At 50.6% G+C, this 13,496-nt stretch overlaps 4 protein-coding genes across 4 annotated transcripts; 3 read left to right on the top strand and 1 right to left on the bottom strand.

Annotated features, from left to right (window-relative positions):
• Window positions 1-639: 639 nt before the first annotated feature.
• Window positions 640-3,445, bottom strand: HO133_010538 (uncharacterized protein; the record flags this gene model as incomplete). Its single annotated transcript, XM_037301390.1, has 2 exons — window positions 640-3,149; window positions 3,199-3,445. 2 exons carry the CDS (start codon window positions 3,443-3,445, stop codon window positions 640-642), a joined length of 2,757 nt encoding a protein of 918 aa, XP_037153024.1.
• A 533-nt stretch (window positions 3,446-3,978) lies between these two features.
• Window positions 3,979-5,398, top strand: HO133_010537 (uncharacterized protein; the record flags this gene model as incomplete). The annotated part of the gene is made up of 2 exons (XM_037301389.1): window positions 3,979-4,012; window positions 4,110-5,398. 2 exons carry the CDS (start codon window positions 3,979-3,981, stop codon window positions 5,396-5,398), a joined length of 1,323 nt encoding a protein of 440 aa, XP_037153023.1.
• Window positions 5,399-6,019: 621 nt separating this feature from the next.
• HO133_010536 (uncharacterized protein) lies at window positions 6,020-7,820 on the top strand (the record flags this gene model as incomplete). The annotated part of the gene is made up of 7 exons (XM_037301388.1): window positions 6,020-6,119; window positions 6,173-6,339; window positions 6,406-6,518; window positions 6,600-6,926; window positions 6,981-7,117; window positions 7,175-7,308; window positions 7,365-7,820. The coding sequence occupies 7 exons, from the start codon at window positions 6,020-6,022 to the stop codon at window positions 7,818-7,820; spliced, it is 1,434 nt and encodes a 477-aa protein (XP_037153022.1).
• Window positions 7,821-10,318: 2,498 nt separating this feature from the next.
• HO133_010535 (uncharacterized protein) lies at window positions 10,319-12,052 on the top strand (the record flags this gene model as incomplete). Its single annotated transcript, XM_037301387.1, has 2 exons — window positions 10,319-10,673; window positions 10,752-12,052. 2 exons carry the CDS (start codon window positions 10,319-10,321, stop codon window positions 12,050-12,052), a joined length of 1,656 nt encoding a protein of 551 aa, XP_037153021.1.
• Between the last annotated feature and the right edge of the window lie 1,444 nt (window positions 12,053-13,496).

Raw genomic sequence — 13,496 nt, 5'->3', positions numbered from 1 at the left:
ACGATGACTGTTCGCAGCATTCCCTACAGCGGAGCACTGTCATCCCCAAGGCTGCATTTCATTCAACTATCTTCAGGATGATGCTCCCCGTCTCCCGCTTCCTTATGCGAGAACGATCTGTTCCAGTAGAGAGGATAGATGAACGGTGGAGCGATATCCGAGGGCGTTGATTCTTTGGACGGAGAAGCGCCCAGCAAAATCGAATAATGCGCCCCTCTCTCTCACTCTTTGAACCTGAGCCGTGGGTCGACATTATCATGCCAGCCGGGGACCAAATTGTCGGTTTACTGGGAACCTTGCCAACGTTGTTCGGAGACTTTGAATCGCTCAATGGGTCGAATCTAAGAGGTTGTGCGGCGTCGTTGGATTCTTCTTGATGGCTAGAGACTATTTAGGGGTAGGGGAAAAGGGGGAATGTATTTGCAAGCGGTATATGTTCGTTCTATCAGAGTGCTTTCAAGAGATGTAAGACGGCGAGGAGTGTTGGTATTTGAAACCTGTCTATGGACACTTCGATTTTGTGGCCCGAGTCTTGTACAGGAAACATATCAAATAATATTCCACCACGCCGCAAAAGGAAATACTATCAATTCATGAACCCTCGCATTCATCGCATGAGCACGCAGTCCCACGGCCACCCTATCCGTCAGGTTTCCAACACTTCCAAACAGCTCCAAAAGTTTTACTTTCATTGCTCATATCCACCTCGCCCTTTTGCGACCCAAAGACCTGCTTTCCAATACAAAGCGAGGCGCCAGCACCCACATCCACCAGTGGAATCATACTCGGTCTCCCATGTGCGCATTGGAACGGGAAAGCACAATTCCCAAGCCGCCTAATAAGTGTTTGGCATTCTTCATTTGTTAACTCGTCATTGAACATGATAGCACTTCGGCAGGCCCGCGAGTTGAGCATGTCGAGCAGTCCCTGTGGACAGGTCTTGGTGGCTAGGAAGCCTCCTCCTCCTCCTTCTTCTTCGCACTTCCAAGATTCGCTCCTGATCAGTTCGATCAAGACCTTGGGCTCGAGTCTGCATCTCTCTGCGATTGCCGCTGGTAGTGCTTTCACGATGATCTTGCACTTTGGAGGTCGAGCTGGAGCGCTCAGGTCATAGACGACACCCAGGGCTGCGAAAGAAGAGGCAAGACGGGATAAGAGGCGGTGCTCGCGAGCTTGGATCTCGAAAATCAAGGGGTTTGGAAGTAACACTGGGCTTGCTTTCAGATCTGCTAGTAAGCCTTCAACTCGTATGCGCTCGTCCGCCGCGTGCTGGTCGACGAGGACTAGAAGCTCTGCGTCTTCTCTATCACCAATATTTGGTGACTTCTTCACGCAGATGAGGATGAATTTCTTATCGACTTGGGAAACGACCCTTGCCGCGTTCAAGCCCTGTTTTGATAGCTTCGCCGAGAAAGATGCGGATGACTGTGTGAATGCTTTCTGGATATCCAAATCAGAACAGCAATGACGGCGGCCATGTAGAACATCGGACGTCTCAATCACGGGGCCGTCGAACGAGACCTGAGGTATACACTCTTCTGTAATGTCGAAGATAGGGTTCTCCCATTTCTTGAGAAGCTCACTAGACCATGACCCTTCTTTGGGCGTGATGAAAGGGGTAGAGAAACTGCGAGTGTGTCTTCTGTTGGGATAAGAACCATGGATTTTCCTTCCATAGCAAAGAGATAAAGCTGGAGGCGAGTGTTCGGAAGGGGCTGATACCGGTCGTTTAAGGGGCCGAGGGGGAATCACCAGGCCTGTCCGGGCATTGATGAGAACTGTAGCCCCAGAGATTGGGTTTCTCCACTCAAATGTCTGCTCATCAACGTGGTTTCCAACTGGGTCATCCACCGCTGTGCTTGAGGCTTCCCAAATTTGAGAGGAGCCCATCGACTTTTTTGATAGATCCTTAGCTCTTGGAGGTTCGCCTTTTGGAGTGCTTGTATGACAGCCAGCGGAGCTTAACGATGGTGATGCACCCGAAGATTTTGACCCTATTCCGGTCTTGATTCGACTCCAAGCATTGAAGTTGTGGTCTGCATACGTACAATGTACTGCTTCTGATCGCTGGATAGTTGCACCTGAAAGTTGGCTACTCGGGCTTCTTCCCATGGCTGCTGGCTTCGTGGACACATCTTGCTTGCGATGGCCCAATCTTGCACGTGGTCTGAAGTGATTCTCTTCAAGGAAACTGGTGATCATGGCCCCAAGAACTTTGACCAGGCTTGAGATAGTCCCCTCCCCAAGCCTGTCCACACGGTCTTTGAGACGTATATTTGTATCATGTATATCGATACGAATGTAGAACATTGGCCATTTATCGACCCCTTTGCCGCCGCCTCTCAACTGCTTGTTGGTAAAGCCATCTTTCTTGAACCGGCGGTCTTTGATTTTTCTCGCTTTGATGTCGTCGTCAGCATCGGAGATATCCTCTTGGGTACCGAAACTTGATAAAGCAAAAAGCCTATTGATCTCGTCATAGAGAATGTTGCTACCCATTTTCGAGCTTATAGGACGAATTCCTATCGATACGAATTGGACTTGCTTCGATGGTGCTGGCTGTAGGGAGACGGCACCCTTAATGGTGACCCAAGGTGTCCGAGCAGAGGTCTTGACCCACATATCCCAGTCCAAGGGTGCAATGAAGCCAGCTTGAGATAGAATACTGCTTATCAACGGAACGTCAAGCTTCCTGGATGAGCTGTCTCCAGATATTGCACTGATTTTGGGCATCTCTTTACCGCGTATGTTCAGCTTTTTGCTACTCTCAGCGTTCTTCAACGTTACCGAAACTGGTTTTTGCCAGGCCAAAAGCATTCCAACGATTTGTTTTCTCAGCGTCTCGAGCTGCTTTTCGTCCTCACTTCTAAGCTCGGCGCCCATAGTGCGCTGCTTGACCCTAACAGGCATGTTCCCAAAAAGATCCTGGACGCTGACTTTGGTCCCATGCTCACGGTTGAATAGATGCTGATGTGATGGCGCTGGTATCAATCTTGCGGCTGGCCTTGAGTGATGAAGAATGAGCGTCGCATGCGGAAGGTGGCTCCTGTGATGGGACGTGATGCTTAGGATTGACAAAGCGGCTACAGAGGTCAGGAAGGTTCCGTTCCTCCCATGGGTAACATTCAGGCCATTGTTCTTGGATGTATCTGGACCACGTTAGCAAAGCCTCAACAAGGGATCAAGTGTCTAGCTCACGATACGGTTTCCCCAGGCCTCCATCTTCGCCAAATTCTCTGGGAGGTATCCCGTTCCCATCGTCTTCGACCGAAGCGGCACCCCGGCGCAAGTCGACATTGATATCGATTCGCTGAGCATCTGCATCCAGAGAATTGGCCAACAGCCCAAGGACAACGATCGAAAGAGAGGTTATGGTAGTGGAGGATTCGATCTGAGCGGCGACCTCTGGGGGCAAGGGCAAAATTGAAGGTGTTGTGTTCGGCATTGGAGTTGGAATACTCGATTCCGACATCCTGAAGATATGATACCTTTGAGCATCTAGTTCCCCATCTAAATTCAAATGGGAGCCTTCCGTGATTCACCTCATGGTGGGTGCCACTTCCCCATCATGCAGCTCCCAGAGACCAGCAGGTGCATCTGTAGTGGTATCGTGGGCAACCTGGGCTACAACTTGTGCAATGTTTTTGGTCTCTGAGAAGTGTATTAGGCTTCCTGGAGTACCAAGTGTGCAGAGCGACAGGCAGTCTGTTACGTCCGAGCCATTGTTGGAACAGGCAGTAATGTCACAAGCCAAAGCGGTAGCTGATAGCAGCAGTAGGGAGGCTTGGCGTCAGCCCTATAGAGTGTGAGAGAGCACCTTCCGCCCATCACAACTTCTTCGCTCATAATTTGGTACATCTTATCATTTACCTACTGGCTTTCTTCCCGTCAATCAGAGCTTGCCCGACCATACACTCAACTGTATCACTCCTGTAGCTCGTTCTCGAGCAGTCACGGTCTTTACCCTACTTAGCTACAATGGCGACGGCAGAACCGGCCCCAAGACCACAAGGTGAGTCTACAACATCTCCTCAGCTTTGCAAAGCTGGAGTGCTTCTTTAAGGCACAGTCCGGCCACCGAATCTCCTTGTTGCTGACGCCCTCCTCAGACAGGCATTCTCGCCGGCGTCCATTCTCGAGTTGGATGAAGCGCCTTGCAAGCCTTAAGCACCCGTCTTCCGATTCAACTCCAAGCGGAACAGGCAAACGAAATCAGCCATTATCCTATACTAAAAACAAGAAAGCCAATGCGGTCAAGAACAATCCTTATTCTATCTCTGACCAACCAAACCTTGATACCTCGATACCCAACAGCGGCAATGGTCATCTTTCCTTCTACACTCCGCCATCAGGAAGAAGCATTAGCTATGTTTCTCCCACGCATAGCAAAATGTCTCTTCCAATCTCACATGACGGTCAACAGCCTCCAACAATCAGCAATCAGTCTACTGCACCGACGTTGTCCACCAGTCCTGACACTGTCTCCGATGCGGCACCATCAAAAGCTGGGACTACAGCCACTGTAGGTGGAGCAGTGAGCTCTAATGGCGTTGGTGGGGGCGAAGGCAGTACATTTTCCTCGCCCGCGCCGTCAGTCAGATCAATGACTACAACGTTGACCACAATGCAATCAACTGCACCCTCCAACCTTCTAGCTGGTCAAAACAATCAAGGTGGCCAAACTGCCTTGGCCGTTCCCCAATCATCTTACGGTCACCAAAACTCTAACGCTCAATTCTCTCATCAATTTCCATCATCTCCGCAACCGGCCTCTGCCATTCCTCCCCATCTTGTGAACCTTAGTGCTGGCGGGCACCCAGCGACGTATAATACTGCCACGGCAAATAACGTCCTTACCGACAATGCTTCAATCATGACCCTTGCTTCATCTTCGAAGCGCCGACGCCGCAATTCAGTCGATACAAATGCTTCTGTGCGCGCTCTGGCCCCATCATCATTGTTTGGCGGCAGCAGAGAATCACTACCACTCAGTGTTCTCAGCTCCAACGTCAATGATCAATCAAGTATCTCAGGTCATCATCAAGGTCGTCAAGTCAGTGTTGGACTTGCAAACGCTGAGAGGGCAAGCGTATATTCCTCTTCCGGCATTGCACCGGCGTTGCCGAGCGAGCGGAACAGCTACTATGCCGGAAAGCAGAACAATCCTGGAGATGGAGGTAGTGTCAGGAGCGGGCTTGTCAGCCATGGGAGGAATGATAGCATTACCAGGAGCATCGGCGGACTTGCAAATGTTGACAGCCCACTTGCCAGTCCAAGAGAAGTGCCATTGCAGGGCAGGATTAGCAGGAGGAATTCAGGTTGGGGAGAGGTCAACGAAGAAGACATGGATGCGGATGATAATGACCGAAGCTTGACTGGAAAAAAGCTTGAAGATTAGCTCCGTTGGCATACAAGAGAATAAGGGAAAGCATGGGACTATCAACGGTCATACAGTGGACACATGAAAAAGGAGGTTTAGGGGCTTCACAGGCGGTAATGGTTACTGGCGTTGGATGGACACATTGTGGCTACCTCGAAGGCGCTTTCTACATCCTACTATACCCAGCGCTCGCAAGGCGCATGCATATGTTGCTCGTTGTCCCTTTTCAGGGTTAAATACAGCATTGGTAATTGGATCCGTCCGGCTCTCTGCCATCACTGGCAACGATAATACACACCACCTTTTAGATGTGCCTTAACTTTGAGTATGACTATCTAGACTTTTATTATTCAGCTGTGATTTGCAGGTCTCGTGCTAATGAGCGAGCCCGCACGAAAGAGTATTGTGAACAATCGTTAACACCTGGGTTGTTTGGATCATCTCGTAGGAAAAGTATCTTTGCCCTCCAAACCAATGAGCGAAGAACTGAATGTCAAGCTTTTGGGGCAAGCGCGATAGCCGGCGGGAACCACTGTCATGGAACACATTGATCAGCTAGAGGATAGAAAATCTTAAGAAGCGTTGAGCTCTACTGGCAATCCCAAATGTTGCTATTGTTCTGCACAATTGTTCACGATCATGACAGCGAATCACGCTGCCAAGAGAGAAGCAAATGCCAAAGAGGCATCTTTATCCCCGCCTCCCTTGAAGAAGCGTAAAGTCGAGTCCACCACCACAAGTAGGTGGGTGATCCCGTTCTCAGTGAACTAACTGATGGGCGTCGATCCTCAGAGAGAGCCGTATCCAGCTTCTTCACCCCGGCATCAAAGAAAGAACCAGAAAGAATCACCTGGCGAATCATCAACGAAAGTCTGCTTTTTGCTAGTCATCAACCTGATACTGCTGATACGAGAAACCGGCCACGTTCGAAGAGACCAAAGATTGCAGCATTTGATCTTGTGAGCATGTATAATGCCAAGTCTCTCCTACCACGATTAAGCTGAAACACGACCTGTCTCGTCTAGGATTCTACGCTAATCAAAACATCTTCTGGCAATGTTTTCGCCAAAGATGCCACAGACTGGCGGTGGTGGCATTTCAGTATTCCCAGCGTCCTCAAGGATCTTCATGCGGATGGGTATGTGCCCTTCCAAAGAGCTCGAACATCTTGATCGCTGTTACACATGTCCACGTCTGCTGATCAGCCTACGCTGTCCAGGTACGCCATAGTGATTCTAACCAATCAGGGCAGTATCAGTTTGCGTAATGACCCGAAGAAGATCAAGAGCGATCAGAGAAGCCTTGCAAACTTCAAAACAAAGGTCGCCTCCGTCCTCAGCCACTTCGACTTCCCAATCCTTCTCCTGGCTGCTACTGCTCGTGACTGTTATCGGAAGCCACGGATCGGAGCGTGGAAGGAGCTCCTAGATAATTTGGATCTCGACGAGGGTAATGGTCCAGTCTTGCAGTCCTCATTTTTTGTTGGTGATGCTGGCGGCCGCGCAGCCAGGACCAACGCGAAAGCAGATCATGCATGCTCAGACAGGTAGGCCTCGATATGAATATTTAGGCTATCTATGTGTGTGCTCAATACCTTTAGGGACTTCGCTTCCAATGTTGGGATCACTTTCCACACGCCTGAAGAGTACTTTCTCCACGAAGAACCTGTTCCGTTCACAAGGTCCTTCGAGCCACGTACAATTCTCAACTGCAGCTCTAGCACCTCAACGCATGCGAGTACGTCATTCTTTTCAACTTGCGTGCCCGGCGATGACTGACCTACGTAAGCTCCAGTGATCATTGGCAGAAGGAATCGATTGGATATAGTCCTTATGTGCGGTAGTCCCGGGTCTGGCAAGTCGACGTTCTACTGGACGAAGTTGAAAACGCTTGGCTACGAACGCATCAATCAGGATACGTTAAAAACCGTGAGTACAGGTTGATTGCGCAATCTTTCGATTTGATACTAATGCACGACCGACAGCGGGACAAGTGTGTAAAGGTAGCATCGGGAATGCTCGCTGAAAGCAAGTCCGTAGCCATTGGTACGCTTCCAGCGAACCTCAGATCCGGGAACTTGGAAGGACTAATCTTGGAGCACCTAGACAATACCAACGCAGATGAAGAGTCTCGTGCAGTTTGGGTGCAGCTTGCTCATAAGTTCGCCGTGCCTATTCGTTGCGTTCACTTTCCAGCTCCTGCCAAACTGTGCCAGCACAACGACACGGTCAGAGCACTCTCGACCGGCACATTCAATCCGGAGAAAAGAAGTATCCTTCCACATTCGGCCTTTACGGGGTTCGCTTCTCGATTCACGGAGCCACAGCTCCGGGAAGGCTTTCAGGACGTTATCAAGGTTGAATTCCAGGTAGCACACCGTTCGGGTAATCTCGTCTTGGCAACATTGAGATGGGCTAACGTTTCTTTTGTTGATCCGTAGTTCCAGGGTGACGAGGAGCAGCGCCGAGTATGGAGCCAATATTGGGTTTGAAGTTGTGCCAAAAATGGGGATTTAGCTTAGGCTTAGATAGGTATTCTACTTATGGATGGGGGAAGCATGGGAGAAGTGGCGGAGTTGCTCGTTTCCCGTATGGAGGGGCACGAATGCAGGGTTGAGATTGACAGCATTGGGCTGCAGGTCTGAGTGAGGCAAACAGCCGACGGAGAGCAGCAGACTGTGGGGATAGTTGTCCAAGTAGGCGTGAATGGCGCGGGTGATGTGTGGGCTAGAGTCTAGAGAGAGGAAACTGCTTGCCAGTGCTGCAACGAGCAAAGGATAAGCTTTCTGCCCTACATGATCAACATCTTTCAACTACCTACATCTCGCAGTTGAAGATAGACTTGAGACGCATAGCAGCGAGAGAAGCACGCGATCTTTTTCTCCAAGCAACGGTTCCGACATGAGTTCTAGGCTGGCCACAAGACTGTGCAATCATGGTACGGTAATTATGGAAGTCAAAGCGCTCTGTCCACTTTCCCTGTCGAAGAAGAAGCAATGGATGGTCATGGCATGAATTGAAAGGAATCCGACCGCCATGATGAAAAGAGCATCATTTCTTCGTATGAGATGGTCATCAAGAATCATTATTGAGAGGGAAGATATATTAGGCTGTGCAATCATCATGACATTCTTGTTTATTGTTATAATTATTGAGGGTGGATTTGAGCTCCAGCGTCATTTGCTTCCTGTCTCTTTACACTTTACGGACTCTGTCGGCGATGAGCATTTCCGTCTTGCTTTAGCTGGAGGTAAGCAGACTTGAAAGGAAAATCCATTGGATCGCAAAGGAAGTCTTTTTTATTTTAAGGCTGCATCATGGTGAAAAGGCAGAAAAGGATTCGCCAGTTCTGCCTGATGGTTGCTTGTGCTGCATTATCTGGAAGGAAAAGACGAAGCGAGTGAAAATTGGAACATTGGCGGTTCTAGGCTTTCGCCTTGACTTTCCCCTTTTTTATCCGCTGGGAGTCTGCACAGGGGACCCATGTCGTCATCTGATTTGCCAGTTGGTCAATGCCGGCATCGGCGATCGTCGCCTGCTAACCGTGTTAGGGAAGGCCCTTTGGGCTGATCCACCTCGTCTCCAGATTGTGGGGCTCGCGGTCCTGCTCGCAGAAGTTGGAAAGGAAAAAGCTCTCATTTCATCATTCATGCAAGAGAACTCTCTCCTTGCGCGATGGAAGAAGGAAAGAAGAGGGAAAAGAAAAAAAGGATTCCCTTGCTGTTGTTGAATTGCGCTGTCAATGTCTTGCAACATAATGAAATAATCATGATAATTCTTAACCAACCAGGTTTTATGCGACGAGTAAGATCCTACTTACCCTAGTGATGTGCTGTCATGTGAATACGCGAGACCATTTCATACGTATTACGTGGTGCGCATCTGTCCCGTATTTGGAAACAGGGATTTGCGTCCTTCTTCTTGGTCTTTTCCAATTGGATTTTCGCTTTGTGTGATATCGTTGAATAATAATAATCATCATCATCATAATGCTTCTGTTCACTTTTTTCATTTTTCATATCCTTGCTGGAGCATAAAAAATAGCGCATCATGATTACGGTATGAGGTTACGAGAAGGAGCCTACTCCGTGACTCGTGCGGGAACGGCCTGATGTCCGGTAAGCTTGTTAGAGAGGAAAAAAGAGCAGGGTGTACCATGTTCTTCTCTTCTCTAGCCCTCTCGCTAGGTAGTCACTACCGAGTTCACTACTCTGAGAAGCGACTTCAGGAACAGCTCAGTCTAAAGGGCAGATGCTGGACCTTTTTTTTTTCACTAGCCACTCAGTCCGGTGGCTTTCTAGTGCTTCTCAGCTTCCCAGCCTCCCGTATTTCCAAGAATACTGGGTCAAATGGTGGCAGTTGAGCCAATGGGATGTCTCATTATGCCGGCCCGTCCACCCACACCCTGGCAGGAGCCAGGGCTCACCAGATGCTAGAATTCGCCAAATCCATTGGCCCCAACGGTCAAACCTAACCAAACAACAAGTCCTGCAGAGAACAAAAGGGCTGCTTCAGGCCGTGACACTTCACCTCCTCTGCTGCTATCCTTTCTTAACCCTTCTCATGTACCCTACGTACAACTCACAACCCTTCAATACACTCTCTTTCGCTTCTTATCTCGCAAATACCTATCGCCCACTCATATCATCTCAACTAAAACATCCAGCATTCACTATTCTGGTAAGTCTCCATCTACCTCCATCCTCATTGGACATGTACTTTCCGCCATTGGCTGTCGTTGCGGCCGCTGCTTTGCTACGGTGCTGATACCCAAATAGAACTCGTCGCAACCCTCTCCACTCCCGAAGCAGGTTTTGGGACAAAGCTCAGACAGACACACTAGACTGTGATAGAACATCCAGCGCATACCCTTACTCAACACAATGGCTCCCCTCTCCAACACTAGCTAGCACCACGAAGCTTGCAACAGTGCGACACAATGCGCGGCCGCGAACTGAAACCGCTCATGCTACCACAACTGGTAGAGGCGCGCAGTAAAGAGGAAGGAAATGTGGCAATGGATTCGTCCAATGCAACGGGACCTGGAAGCCACCTTTCGCGCTCCTCCACCCTGTCCGAGTATCCCTCTCCCACCACGCCAACCTTCTCCGTAAGAGGGCACTCGAGGCTCCCGAGCTCAAGTTCTTCTGCTCCATCATCGCCCAACATGCGCGAGTCGATTGAGGCCTTTGCACCTGCCAGTCGACCTTTGACCGACGTGAAGGAAGAGCCCCAAGATAAGGATGAAGACTATCAAATGGTCAATGGCATTGAGGAACATCGTATCAGCGAAGGTAATTGGAATCCTTACCACGTCACGCGCAAGTCCTGTCGATGTGTAAGCTTCCTCGTGAGCTAACCACAACGTATAGATGATGCCTTCCCAAATATCCCGGAGCAGGAATGGATCATCAGCCGAGCTGGAGGTCCGCACTTTTCCTCGGCGTATGACTTTGAAGAAGATACGCTGGATAGCGAGTTTGCGCCAAACCCACGTGCCAAAAGACGACGCGCCGACAGCGCTCCTCTGAGTCCCATCGAAGGCCTCACCTCGCGCTTTGGGTCAAGAATGCCGTCTTTGTCTCGAAAATGGCGGTCAAGGAAAGCGTCGCCCAACGCCTCCGTGCCCGATCGATCTCAGGAGCCAAGCTTGTCACGCGCCAATTCCGTTCGAACCACGCGAAGTCGTGCGCCTTCGTTGACGGGCTCAACAATGGATGCCGTTGAGACGAGAGGCATCCAGCTCCCACCAACGCCAACAAGGAGTGCCTACGACGAAAGCTTTGAAGAGTCTCACCCTACTCCCATTGACGTCGAAAAGGCGAACGCTTTCGAAGAGGGCGTTGTCGACCATGAAGCAAAACCAACAACTCCTCTGCTCCCTCCTATCATGACCCAAATCCCTGCGCATATCAAGGATGTGCCCTACCAATCTCCATTGCACTCGCCCAGCGTTGCCGATCCCGAGGCCTCCTCTGTACTCAACAGCCCGCTGCCCACGCCACGAATAGCCGGCCTGCCATCCCCTCCGCTATCATCAAGACCCTCGATATCCTCCTTCCACCGCCAACGCGGCTTGGGACCGGTCTCGCCGTCGTCGGAGATAACGCCAATGCTTATTGAGAACCCCAACGACCGATGGGCCGACCAGCTTGGCCATGCGAACTTCACCATTGAGCCTGTACCCTATAGACCTGAGCCGAGTACTCTTGCAGCTCACAAACGGTTGCGTGCTGATTGGGACACTGCACGTCAAGAGTACTTGAACCACCTTCAGCGCACCGACGAGCATTACGGTGCAACGTCCAAGATCTACCGCCTTACGGAAGACAAGTGGGCAGAAATAGACGCGGAATGGAAGCGCAATGCTGATCTGTGCCTCTCCCACGCCGCAGAGACCACCGAGACCACCATGTCGCTTAGCCAAAGCGATCTCGTACCTGAACCTTTCATGACACCGATATTAAAGATACCTTCCCTCAACGGGCCAAGGAGTAAGGGCAAGTTCCCAACCTTGGGCGAGGAAGGCATCGTGGGCCCAATGGAACAGTTACCATCCATGATCCAACAGCCCCAGAGAAGGAAGCGGAAGCTAGCCTTCTTCCGCTGGGTGCAGGGTGTCTGGCCCGCTGGCTCGGCAGTATTCGGGAGAAGCGTTTCATCAAGCTCGTGATGATGGGCTCTCTCCCTCCCATATCTGACAGCACATCCACCACTACCTATTCGCCCCTGTACATCACTACCCACAAATTCCAATTCTCACGACCAGCAAACGATTACAACGACAACCCCCTTTTTAGAACCGAGAGGATCTCTAATGCCGGCAGCCCGGCGAGATTACACCCTCACGACGCTCTTTAAAACGACATTCCCTGCATTACGGCTTTTTCTTTGTCCTTCTCCCCCTCCCCCTCTATTCCCTCTTCATTCTTTCGTGCGTCAACGACTATGGCAGGCTGGCCGGTACACCCGATACCCAATGGATACGGAGGGCGTGCTTATACATGGGTATCTTACGGGGGGGGGGGAGGGGGTTAATTATACACGGATAATCTGCGAAGAAGGGAAAGCCGCAAGGCATTGGCTTTGGGGGGGCTCTGTGTAAAAGGGGGGGGGGGGGGGGTTTAGGGGACGGAGACGTAAGGCGAGTGGTTGGCAAGAGGCACAGTGTCGTTCCGAAGCGGACCCCGAAATAAGTTTCGACAAGACAATCTTCAACCACCTTTTGAACAAACAATCAAACAAACAATCAAAAAAAACTAAATCCCTCACGCGTTTCCACCCCCCCCTCACCCATTTTCTTTTCCTTCAGCCATGAAAGCACAACCCACCCCCCCCCCTTCCTCCTCCTCCTCCTCTCTCCCCCGGCCCAAAAGTCTGCCAACTTCCCGACGGCCCAAGCATGAAGGGGAAGCAAACCCAGCCAGCCAGCCCAACCCTTTCTGGACTTCAGTCTCCAACAGCGAATAATAACCCATGCCCTCTCTCCCTCGAATCCGATCCTTTCTTTCCTCCCCTCCCCTCCCCTCCCTCCCCCTTCCCTCCCCCCCCCCCCCCCTTTTCCTCCCCTTTCCTATCCGAATCGGCTCTCCATCTCCATCTCCATCTCCATCTCCATCCCTACACTTCTCCCCCATATTTTGTTTGTTTGTTTGTTTGTTTGTTTCTTTCTTCTTCCTCTCTCAATCAATCTACCACGGCGTGCCCCGGATAGGTGTGGGGGATTGGTTGGTTGGTTGGTCGGTTGACAACTTTCGAAAGTGGGGACGGGTTTGGGGCTGGGTGATGGGTGGATGGGTGGGTGGATTGGGGTTAGAGGGGTTGGGGGGAGAGGGGGGATGGGGGGGGAAGAGGGGGGGGAAGGGGTTGAAGGGTTATGGAAATGGGATGGGATGGGATGGGATGGGTGAGTGAGTGAGTGAGTGAGTGAGTGGTTCGGAGGGCGGTTGTCTGTCCGTCTGTCTGTCCTGTCTGTCCTGTCTGTCCGGTTGGATAGGGAGAGTTTTTTCTTCTTATTTTCTCCCTTTTTTTTCTTATTTTCATTCTTCATTTTTTCATTCTCTCCATCTCTCCATCTCTAGTTTTCCTTTTTTGCTTTTCTTTTCATTTCTTTTCTT

This window comes from Letharia lupina (assembly GCF_014066315.1).
Source record: "Letharia lupina isolate WasteWater1 chromosome Unknown contig_9, whole genome shotgun sequence".
Taxonomy (NCBI): domain Eukaryota; kingdom Fungi; phylum Ascomycota; class Lecanoromycetes; order Lecanorales; family Parmeliaceae; genus Letharia; species Letharia lupina.
The sequence above is the reverse complement of the archived record's forward strand: the minus strand, read 5'-3'. Positions and strand labels throughout refer to the sequence as shown.